The 12,805-nt window shown below is 36.2% G+C and overlaps 1 protein-coding gene across 1 annotated transcript in view; it reads right to left on the minus strand.

Annotated features, from left to right (window-relative positions):
* Nucleotides 1-12,805, minus strand: part of TOX (thymocyte selection associated high mobility group box) — a gene marked incomplete at its 5' end in the record, with an annotated part of 219,790 nt that overhangs the window by 14,899 nt on the left and 192,086 nt on the right. Inside the window, one exon of the mRNA XM_084283136.1 lies at nucleotides 9,772-9,852. Coding sequence (XP_084139262.1) covers nucleotides 9,772-9,852 — 81 coding nt within the window. The remainder of the gene's footprint in view (nucleotides 1-9,771; nucleotides 9,853-12,805) is intronic.

The raw sequence follows: 12,805 nt of genomic DNA on the forward strand, positions 1-12,805 counted from the left end.
CTTAACTAGGACAGCACCTTTATTATGGGTAAGTCTAGAAATTAAGAAAGAAGGGATATGACAAGTCAGTGTGGGCTCTAGATGCACAGTCGTGTTCCCTAATTTTGCAGGCTGATACTCAGTCAATTTTATTTTACCTTTTCCAAGAAGAAGAGTAGGGAAATAATTTTTAAAAGCCCACTTTAGCTAATTAATCTGCCCAAAGACAAAACAGGCAATTTAAATCTCTAAATGTGGCATTCAGTTATAAGATATACTTATTTACAGATATCTGTAGTGGAGACCAAAATTACTAATCCATACACACAGGCCATCTAACGTTGAAGCATAATATTTCCTGTATGTGACAATGTGTTCTACCAGACATGCAATGAAAAAATCTTTTACCACTACTGTCATAATTATGGTTTTGGAGACCCACCACTAGAGGGTGACAGAATATTATATTTAGTTAATGGTAAGAGGATTTATTGTATGCATACTCAGTGAATATATTCTCAGACCACAAACTAACTTTTCTTGACAGTTCTTTATGGTCTTTGAGTGACTTCTACTTGTTCTTAAGTTCAGCTCAAAGCTTTACTCTAAATCTTTCAAGTTCTTAATAGGCTAGGAGTAGGATTTCTTGAACTGCCTCTTCATCTAACATCATCATCTAATACTCTTGTTTAAATTAAAAAAATATATATAAACAATAAGAAGCTGAAGGCAAGTTAGGTTGGCCAAGGCAATGGAACGCTATAGAAAAAGTACAAGTGCCTGATAGGCACTACACAAAACCTTTATTATTTTTTTTTCTAAAAGAATCTATTGTTTTACTGAAAACCAAAGAAAAAGGGGGAAGAACATTTTGAAAGCCCATCAGAAAGAGAATGAAATTAAAAAAGAAATAGCGAAAGGAAGGAAACAAAATAAACATATCTCACAGTAATTAATATACCTATATTAATTAAAAGTACTGGCAAAAAGAGTTTATAGAAAGCCTTGGTGAGTAACCCTCTGTCCAGAAAATAATTCTACTTGTATCATACTTTCAAGTAAACATGAAATGACACAGATAAATGATATTGTCCACAGAAAGTGTTGAGTGCTGAATATTTTGCAAAAAGTTTTAGAAGCGCAGAGTCAAGATTTGACTAACCGCAAGTTTTGACCAAATTTACACGTTTCCTTCCAATTCTAGAGCAAAGCAAACTTTACCTTCTATTCTCTCACTGTGTGTTAAAACTGCTTGTGCATATCTGCCACATTAAGTAATTAAATTAGGTTAAGGGTTTAAACATTGTTCATCCAGAGCTATTCTTTCTTTTTTAGAGAACTACCATGGTCCTTCTAATTGTAGACTGAATATGGAAACATGGGAAAGTTAAATTCCCTAGAGAAAAGTGACACTGGGGTTTACCTTACCCCAAAACTTGCAGTTCATCCCTACAGTTGAGAAGTGATTTTTGACACAGGCATCCTGTTCGGCCTAGAAGTTTCAGTGAAACAGCAGCAGCCTAGTGATGCCTGGAAAACTCCAAAGCTTCCTTTGGGACATAATTTTACTTCCACTCTGGAAAGTCTATAGTTGCATTTTAAACCATCATCTGTAGCTCTACATAACCAAAGAGTTGTTGAACCCTACAGATAAATTTTGATAATCTTTCTCTTTCGTGGCTGCCTTCTGGCTAACATTGGCTATTCTAATTGCCAATTGTCTGTTGGAAAAGAAAAAACAGCCACGTGATTGAAAGCAAAGTGAGAATATGTTTTAAGAAGGTGGTAGTCTAATGGCCCAATCCTTACTGAATTCAATGGAAAGTCTCCTATAAACTTTAATGGACAATTTGATGGACAATTGTATAATTTAATATACATTGGTGAGGTCTCCCTTCAGTCTTCTCTTTTCTAGGCTAAACAGGCCAGTTCTCTCAGCCTGTCCTTTTACGACAGGTGCTCCAGGCCTCTAATCATCTTTGTAGCCCTCCTCTGGACTCGTTCCAGTAGCCCTATATCCCTCTTGTACTGGAGAGCCCAGAACTCGACACAATACTCCAGGTGTGGCCTCACCAGGGCTGAGTAGAGGGGGAGGATCACCACAAGCTTTATGGCCAATATGGCCAGCACAAACTTTCTAACAATGCAAATAGCATTACTTGTGGGTAAACATCACCTCAGAAGACTTTTTTACACAGCAAAAATAGAGTTTTATTTTAAATGAGAAACAGGTGCTCTGGGTTTGGCATCCCCTCTACATGGGCAATGAAAATGCACTATAGGAGTGTTTTAAAGCTTGGAAAAGAGTTTAACTTGATTAAGATTTCAAATGAATACATGAATATGTGTCAGCATCTAACACAGCTGACACACTGTCTCTTTTCATGGCAGTGCCATGTGCATTTCTAGTGACTGGCATCCATTCTTGAGCCATGCTGAGGAGTTCAACAGTTTTTGGACTTTATGACCAGAATGAAGGTTACTTTCCAGGTAACAGCAGTGATTATGTCAGCTGGTACCAGCAAGGTAGGCTGTGATCAGTCTTTGGCAGGCCTGACTCAGCTTTAAATGAGTTACCTTCAGTACCATGACATTAGAGGGGTAGATAGAAGGAAATTGGCTGAATATTTATGCAGCTTCTACGAAGCTTACCTAAGCTTAACTTTGCATCTGTTGTCTTTGCTGTCTCTTTGGTGGAAGGAACATCTTGAATTGTTTATTCCTTCTCTCAGCTTTTCTGTGTTCACACAATCCTGTCTGTTTTTAGTGTTTTTGACATTTTAGGTCACCTCCAACCCCAGACTCTCCTTGAGAAGAATCTCTTCTTCTAGCCTGCATGGGCTCGTCCATTTTATTAATACCGCTGTGAAGCTGTTTATGAGAGAATGACTGCTCTCCAGCACTGTTTTCTCTTTCCTGCTTAGCTCTTTAACTACTTTAGAGATTCCTTTGACTTAACTCTATTCACTCCGGTAGAGAATTCATATGCATATTTATAATACAGCTACTTTCCTACCTAAGTCACAAGAGGCTCTTAGAAAATGATGTTTCATATTTTGCTAATTCCAGTCACCTATTGCAATAATATTGGGGACTCTAGAGAGTTCAGAAGCTTTTGACACATTCTTGATGTTTCAGAACAAAGGAGTAAGCCATGGGTTGTCATCTATAATTAGCTAAGGTGGCTCAGAAGAACATCTTCAAATCTAAATATACATTTTGTCATCATCTGCAGGGGATTGTCACAGATTCATTCAGGGTATGTAAGTAAAAATGGATGTTTAATGAATGTAACCTGGATACATGTGATAAAGGATATGCAACTTTAATTTGATACAAGTGTTTTAATTCCCCAAATGGAAGCACTCAGCTAATAGTAAAATCTAGTTTTATTAACTCACTCAAAAACAAACATAAATCCACTACAAATCAACACATAGCTTCTCTCAAGCTCAAGACATTTCTGACATTTTTGGCTGAAGTGCTATGAGAGCATCACTAGGATTTTCGACTGCTAAATGTAAAGTTTCACATGATTTGCCCTCAAATACAATTCATGGCATTAACTTTAAACATCCTTTGCTCTTCTTTTTCAGCTGCAGTAAATAGTTGGTTTCTTTGCTGGACAAGAAGTTGGTTTGATTTGTGCTATCATAAGATTAGGCAATTGATTTATTGATACATATGTTCACTTACCAGATATTCTGATACATCATATACTTGCACATACATGATTTTATTTATGATCACTTGAAGATTTTTGGTATATCGTATTAACTCCAGAAAGAAAGACTGAGGTATCACAGAAATATTGAGTATCTGCTGTAAAAGCCTTGCATTATAGTTTTCCCATCTAGGGATTCTAATGTTTAACGGAGAAAAGTAAAAGCTGTAGGTGCATATCATCATTCTGTGTTTTCTGTTGTTGTTTTACAGGAAGCATTGCCAATTCCCTTGTAGCACTTTAACAGCTACCAGAAAAAAAAAAATAAAATCATGCATCATACACAGCCATATTTTTTATTTATTCTATGACGATTTCACTGTAAACAGCCTGAACTGGTTTCTGAAATTCCAGAACATCTGCATGGACTGGGGCTAGATATAATATAGGAATCTGTTTTCTCAAAAAGTAGAAACCAGGTGCCTTTCTGCCAGCAGCAGAAGGGTTGCTGTTCTCCTTGTACACAATAGCCATTTGATAAAAGCACCAACCAGTAGACACAACAGGTTAGCCCTCTGTTCTGTCAAGAGATATTCAGAACCGTATTTCCAAAAGAAATGTGCTAAATCCCAACAGCTGCTTATTTAAAGATGGAGTGACCTAGGATAGGGTGTTTCCCTACATTTGAAGCTTGGTCACTATGCAGAAAAGCATTTGGGATTAATTGGGCCACAGAAAACAAATAGTGGAGGGAACACACCTGCACATCCACATTTACTTAGGAATGGGGAGAGCCATGATCTAGGAGAGCTGACATTTTTTGCCTTTTGTGGCAAGTGCTCTCACATATGAAACAGGAAACTAACACCATTGAGTTTACTGGTTGGGGTTTTTGGCCTTTTTATTTTTTATTTTTAAATGTGGTCTTCATTTTTCTTTATGCAACTAGCTAAAACTTTTCCATGTTCGCTGCAGTCTGAAAAAGCCTTGTATAGATTCCTTAGGCTGTTCAATTATCATAGAATTATAGAACAGTCAGGTTAGAAGGGACCTCAAAAGATCATCAGGTCTTTCGTGGAAAGAGGGAGTCTAGATGAGAATATCTAGCACCCTGTCCAGCTGCATCTTGAAAGCCTCCAGCAATGAGGATTCTACCACATCCCTGGGGAGGTTGTTGCAGAGATTGATTGTTCTAAGCAATACTATACACATAACACAGATATTTTGGGTGCCTGGAATATCTCTGTTTATAAATTGCTAATGACATTAAGGCAATGCCAGTCTCTATATACAACGTTTTATGTATATATATATATATACACACACAATGTTTTATATATATATTTATTTATATATATATACATGTATATAGCAATTGCATGGTGATTGGCTAGGAAAACTGCATGTGCCATATACTTCAAGGAGAAATATTACATGTCCAAAAGATCTGCACTGTCCACAAAACTGAAAAACGCCCATTGTGTCTGTTGCAAAGGCAAATGAGGATACCACTTTGACTTAGACACAACATCAGACTTTTGAAATGTGCTTGAGCATTTGCAATTTGAATAATATTCTCCTAGATGAGTGGTTTTAGTTTCAGCCATAGCTGCTAAAATCTGTTTGCATGAAACTTGAAGTTGTGCCATTGTACAGAACAGAATTAAAGATTCATTTAGCCAGAGAGAACAAAACAAGAAAGAGGAATCTTCTTTGTATTATTTAAACAGTTAAACTTGTACTGCTATAGTTGACATATGTATTATGCATATTAAATATATAATACACATACATGTTTTATAACTATACATAGATGCATACGTATAATATATAAACATATTTAACATTTATTCATATATATGTATTAAATATATATATTTAAAAGATGCAGCAAAAACTCTAATGTCAGCCAGAAAAAAAAAGGCTGGTTAAGCTAGAAAAAGTGCTTGTTTTATGAAAAAGTAAAATTGCAATTCACAGCATTTTATGTAATGCTGTACAAATTACCAGATACCAGAGACTGCATTTCTGGACCTGAATAGTACTAAAAGTTGCAACTAAGGGCAAATATAAAGACACTTGTTTACAATGCAAAGGCTTAGTCAGTATTATAAGCAATATGGCAATCTGCATAGCAGAAGATATAATGCTTTGTAATGTGATTTTTACTTTACATATCAATTCCTATACACATGAACAAGCTCAACTATAGACCCATTAATCTCAATCATTATAAACAAAGCAGAAAAATATAGGAAATACACTGATTAATTAAGTGTGGATTAATGCATAGCTGACATATTTACACAGTTTTACATTTAACTTATTTGATGGGTGGTAGTGCTGTTTTATAAAGACATCACTAAAGCATTTCAGAATGTATTAGAGAGGCACTGGCAATCCTGTTGCTGAAGTTGTTGGTGACACTTCCATTCTTTTCAATTATGATTGTATCAAATAACATAATCTGGAATTATACATATTAGGTGTGTGAGTGACTTTGTGTGTGTTTGTGTGTGTGTGTATGTGACTGTGACAAACTCCAACTGGAACCTCTCAGTTTTATTGACAGAGCCTAGAAGAAAGCACCATATGCCTCCCTTCTGACAAATATGGGTACTCTTCCTTAAGATACAATGGAGGAGGGACTTGAAATCTGGAAGAGACAATGACAGATTGTGTCAAAGATGAGTATCTCATCTTCTGGTGAAATGTCATCCAAATTTATATACTTGTTTCATCTGAGCCCATTCTTCCACATGGGCTTTCCTAGTACTGTCTGCTTTCTATGAGGAAGGGCAGGTAGCATGTTCCTCACGTTCATTCTCAGTTTCCTTCACTATGCACCTACAGTCAAGGGTATATGGAGGAGAAGTGACACTGAAGGCAAGAAAAAACTTGGCTGAAGTAAAAGGTTGCTTTTTTGTGGAAAAAAAAAATAGAAAGAAAGAAAAAAAAAATAATGAACAAAGAGGGCAAAGGTCTGAGCATCAAAGAAAAGCCCACAGACCCCAACTGATACCCCACTTCCAGCCTGGTACCATGGGTAGAAAACAATATAACAATGATAGTGAATTTCATTATTCTGCTGTCAGGCAAGGGCTAAGAAATCTCCTGGAAATTTTCTCTCTGTGATCTCCTATTCTGACTATTCTAGGAGCTCAAATGGCTAAGGCGGGTGAACTGAATTCAGCTCCAAATCCGGTCCACTCAGGTATAACCTGGCATATGTTCATTCCTTTGCTTCTCAGAAAAAAAAAAAAAAAAAAAAAAAAAAGACTGCAAATAAATGGAGAAACACAACCACACAATTACATACCAGCCCTACACTCACTAATTCTTTAAAAACTGGCAGCGCTTCATGAAAAAAGTGGCAGAATCAATGTTCAAAAGTTGAAAAATTGGTCAAGCAGCTGCTCTGGGTGATGTGAGGCACCCACTGAGCTAGAGACAGGGACCCTGCGCAGGACCTTTCCCTGCTGTTCCTACTGCTCTGCAAGGGCGGAGTCTTTTGAGAAGGAGGAGAAAGAAAGTTTGATAGTTGGGCAACTTACTTGGATGTTATGCAGATGTCCTGATGTGATATGAAGCACCACTATATATCTCATAGCTGCCAGCCAGCTGACCCTGAAGTCATTGGAGCTCTGAACATGGAAGGTGTAGTATTGCTTAAATACCATGAAAAATTAAGTTCTAGATGTTCCAAGCAGGACATCCAAAATCACTAAAAACTTAATTTCACAGTGTTTTTTCTGTGTTTGAAAATGTGGACAATACAAACTTCCTGCTCTAGTGTATTGTTGAGAAGATGAATGCACTTTTTTTTTTTTTTTAACACTAAAATGCTGCCAGGAGGAGTGGAATGGAAAATCCTATAAAGAAGCAAGGTTAAGCGATTTGCAGTAAATGCAGCACAAGAGCTCGCACAGAGGACACCTTCATATAAGCATATGAAATGAGACCCAAAGACTGGGGTATAAAGTATAAAACGTACTATGTGAGCAAATCGTTAATTTTGTATTAGATTATTTTTGGAAAAGGTGTGTTACTTCTGGCATGTCTTAACTTTTGCAAATAAGGTTTTGTATTATTAATAATATTAGCTAAATATAGCTTTTATGGATGATAATATAACACATGGACAGAAAAGAGCAGATGGACTCCAAACAATCTTAATAATATATTACATCTATTTCTTCATGCTTACATGACTATCTAAAGAACTACAACTCTTCTGGTGCCATATAAATATTTAATAATGATAATTTAGAATATACTGATATAATATTACAACTGAGTATTGTACATCCTTATTCCAATATGGAGTTGCTTTAGTTATGTGGCAGCTCTTTTGGACTCATTGAGCACGTTCATGAGAGTAAGCAATTAGTACTCAGCTTCATTAAGTTTATATTTCGATACTTTCCATGGTAGAGGAAAACACTACATTATCGGCAGAATTTAAATAATTGCTTAAAAGTTAACAGAATGCTCCGGTGCTTTTCTGACTAACGACAAATTTAAACATATGCACAAATGGCTTCATGCACTGAACAGGTCAACAACCTTGTAATTTTTTTTTTTTTTGTAAATACAAACCTCAGAAAATGCCATAATGTACTTTTTCCTTTCCAAAATAATAAAAACAAAATAAAAATCTGGGTTTTGTTATATTTGCTTTTTTAAAACTAAGCTATATAGAGTTTTATATGAACAGTCCATGATATACTGAATAATGGCATGCAATTTTTTTCCACAAAGAGTTGGCTTCATACATATCTTCAAAAACAACTGGAATATTTTGACCTGCTTTTTAGACCTCTCTTTTGCCAATAAGTAGGCTATTTAAAACAAATTTGTTTATGTACACATGGTACCCCTTTCTGAAGGCAATGAATATTTCTACAACCATACAGACCTAAGACAGAAATTATAGGCATCCTGTAAATCCCATTAACTAATGCATTAGTATTTCTTATGGTAGCTACAAAATTGAAGTGCTTACAAAACAGCACAAAAGAAAAAAAAAGAAAAAAGAAAAAAAGATAGCGCCCATATTTAAGACTTTTAAATTCAGCACAAATACTTACCACATACTAAGATAATGTACAAATACGCATGAAAGCTCCTTGTACGGATAATCATATAGTCTTTCTACTGAAAATGTGTAAAAACTAATGTAACATTCACAGAAGTAGACTGCAGGACTAACCTCCCCAAACATTTAAATCTAACAAAAAGTTCTACTCATGTCACATAAGATAGTGCTTCATACTGCTTACTTAAGTCTAAAATTAAGCTTATTTATGAAGGAACAAAATATATCTAAATTTGTTTTGATTCTAACTAGTATGATTATGAAGTTGTTCAATTGTTTTTTTTCATGTTGTCACAACACAATAATTTCACATAATTTCTTCTGCATATTTAAAAGTGTATTACAAGCTTTAAACAGTCTTTTACAAAATTATGGGCACTGAGAATGCTTGTATATGTCAATATGAAAAGCTGTTACTAGATGTGTACTGGGGATACACTGGTGTTCCACTACGTGGTGCCACTGTACGGCCTTACAGTGACTTACGCTGTGCTCACACAAGTTGCTTGCTAGATGTAAAATGGAAAGCCACAGTTTTGTATAAAAGATTACTATGTGAGCTGAGCTTACCATTTTCAGCACTGTGATTGCAAGGTAAAAAAGCAGTACTTGAAGAAAAACAAACAAACAAAAACCCAGGGATTTTGTGTCTGGTATGGTTTTTCCCGTATAGATAGAATGGCAGCTGCCCGGCATTGGCATGGCATGTTTGTGGTCTATTTGGTGTGTCATGGCAGAGTTTGTGGCATATTGGTATTTTTGCCTTTATTTCCTTTCTCTGACTGCAGTGATACTCCCAGCCTGGAGGAGTGCTGTCACTATGACCAGAAGGGAAAAGGGATCTGTTCACAGAGAGATGACTGTTTTTATGGAACATTTGCACAGAGGATGGATATCCTAATTTTAAGGTGATAAAAAACAAGGCTATTTGCACTAAATACTATGGGGCTCAGCACCATAAAAATGCTGAAAATGGTTTGCAATATGTTACTATATATGTGTGTGTATGTATATATATATTATGTGTTACCTTGGATACAAGGCTTGCTCTGTAGGCAGCTAACTGCTTCAGATATTCCTTCTTGGCAGCTTCAGTTTTCTTTTTGTATACCTAAAAACAAAGAGTGTCACATTGGTAAATTAATCTGGTTTTGTTTTTATATATCACCGGTGTGTCTCATGCATCTTCATAAAGTCTTTCTAAGTAAACATCCTTTCCTGCTCATATACTCTAAAGAGTGAAATAATAAACATCAAATATTTTAATGAAAATATTGTTCCAAGTGTGAAACACCCTTTAGCTACTTAGCAGTACTGAAAAAAAACAATATCCCTCACAGCATCTCAGGTTTAATTGTTCAAAGTGAAGTGCAGGGCACACTTGCAAATGGGACCTTTAGGGATAGCGGAAGGCAGGTGTGAGCCTTTCCACTGGTTCCCACTTGTGAGATGAGTTAAAAGCCTCTGGGGAAGACAGGAATGTGCAGGAAGACATGTGAGCTAAATGAAGGAGGAGATGATGGCACCACACAGATCAGCCAAAAGGCTTTCTCTCTTCCCTGGATTAACTGTTGGGGGCACTCAGAGAAGCTTCATGGAACTGCTGAGGATAATAAATGTTAGTCATTATTCCAGTCTTGATCCCATATCGTTCTAATTAACTTCTCAGGAGCATAGATCTATTTCTGTACAGTTCTCTCAACCTACCAAATTATTTTAAACGCAGCATGTGCACAATCTCATAATAGATTAAAAAGCTTTGAGAGTCACTTCAATTTTGCCCAAATTTCAAGATCAAAGATTATCTACAGGGCTAGGCAGGACCTCATGGCACTACAGTAACATGATGTTATAAAAGTATACGTAGATATTTAGGGTTGAAAGTTCTCAAGAGGAGAAACGCTTCCTGACCTGTGGAGCCCAGATAATGACTTGCTGTTAGCGATGTCAGTGACAAATTCAGGAACAAGCCAGCATTTCTCTTTGCAAATATTATCATGAATTTTTCACTACTTCATGTATTATTTTTTTTTCTGAGACAGTAGATTTTGGAATCATGCAAGCATCTTGGCCTCATATAACTAAGCAGGATTAATTGCTGTCTTTCCACGCTGTACAGAAATGCTTAAAAAAATATCCAAATGTAAAATTTAAAAGTAAGGAAGACAACTAAGGGGAAGGAAACTTTACTTTTAAATAACTGTTGTGTTTCACAATTTTTTTAAGTCACATGGGCATTTTTTTAAGCCCAGGGCAGAGATTAGTTCATATTTTCATGGGCATTTGGTTTACACAACATTACACAAAATGGGACTGCATTTTTGAGTCTCTGCTGTCCACTTCTTCAGCCAAATGCACAACCTAGGCACCAGGTGTCCAGGCACCAGGTATTGTCCACAGAGGACAATACAAAGTGACAGTGTTAAGCTGAAAGGACCGTGTAAAACATCATTTTTATAAAGAATGTGCTGATGAAATGTTTTTGTTTCACTGAGGCTTGGCTTTCAGGAACAATCCTCAAATACAGGCTGGCAAAACTCAGAGGCTGCCGAAAAGGATTAAAGATTTTGCTTCCCAGGGAAGCAAAAGATCATAATGGAAACAGAGAAGTCTTAGGCTTCTAAAATTGTAAATATAGAGAGGAAAAAAATATTGGTTTAGCTGTGCAACTGTATCTGTGCCACCTTGTAATTTATCCAGATTAAGATAAGTATATAGTGTTGGCTGATCTCCTATTGTTTTGGAAAACTAAAGCAAACAAACAAACAAAAAACTAGTAATTTTCTTTTTAAGTTGTAATCATTTGTGATTAATAGAGAAATGTACAGTTTGTTTTGAGAATTAATAAAAAATTAGTCAACAATCTGTTCCTAGATGCTAAAATGAATTTATCTTGACCTAAAGAACAAAGACTAAGTTATACAGCTTTGTATATTGTAGTGGCTCTGCATCTTTCTGATAGCCAATTTAAAAAACACATTTGAACAAAGAATTTCACACAGAATAATGATCTTCAAAAGATCATGTATCTACTGCTTCCACATTGGATTTTATTTTGCATTACACAAATATCAAAAATATACACTCCTGCTGTGCACTTACAGTCACAGCATATTGAAAGCGTCCTCTGGGACCTGACTTTTCCCTCAAATAGTCATATTGCATGAGGTTAACTTAATAATATGATGCTAACAACAATTCTGTAAATCAACAACTAAAACATCACTACTTCATAGGAATATCAGCATTTAGCCTTTATATTATTTCCTGCCTACTTTCCTATATATCTACCATGTTCAGCATACATATTTTCTTGCCCTCTTTTCTCAGGTTTCCTGGTGAGTCAGTAATAATCAAATGAACACCATGTCTTCCATTGTAATAGTAACACTAATTATGTAAAAGGTCATTACGGCACAGAAGTTCTTACTGGATGGGAAGAGAGGGTTTTTACAACTCTAGCCCTCTTTGATGGCTTGCATTGGCCAGAATGCTTACTGCAGGCTAGTTTGCCAGAGGGCAGACAACTTGCCCTGCTTCATCACTGTAAGGGTATCACCATGTCCTCTGAGGACAATGACTCGAGCTTTTGCCGTCAATATCTTGATACTGTTGTCTTTTTCAAGACACTCACTGTTTACACAAAATACAAGTGGGTAGATGCTCTTTGCATGAGTTTTAGAAATTCTGATTTGTTGTGGCTTATTATAAAAATCAGAGTAAGTTTTGCCTGCCTGGGCGTTGTTCGTTTTCATGAGTAACAGCAAGGTCTGGCTGTCAGTACTTTTCTCCACAAATTAATGTTGGCCCTGGCAGTGGTACCAGTTCACTGAGTTGTGCTAGACTGGACTTGTACTGGGAACTTATGAAGGCAGGGCAAGTGGGGAGTGTCCTCTGCATTTGCAGAAGTACCTAAAACAGGTATGAGCAAGTTATCTGCCCCTCCCAACTTTTTTTTTTTTTTTTTTTTCTCTTTCTTTTCCAGCTGTGAGAATTTTTAGCCCTCGAGCTTAAATAGTTTTGTGTTGTAGTAAGGTTAACAGAGTTTCATCCTTGCAGCGCTT

Source organism: Netta rufina (assembly GCF_964035555.1).
Source record: "Netta rufina genome assembly, chromosome: 2".
In the NCBI taxonomy this organism is placed as follows: domain Eukaryota; kingdom Metazoa; phylum Chordata; class Aves; order Anseriformes; family Anatidae; genus Netta; species Netta rufina.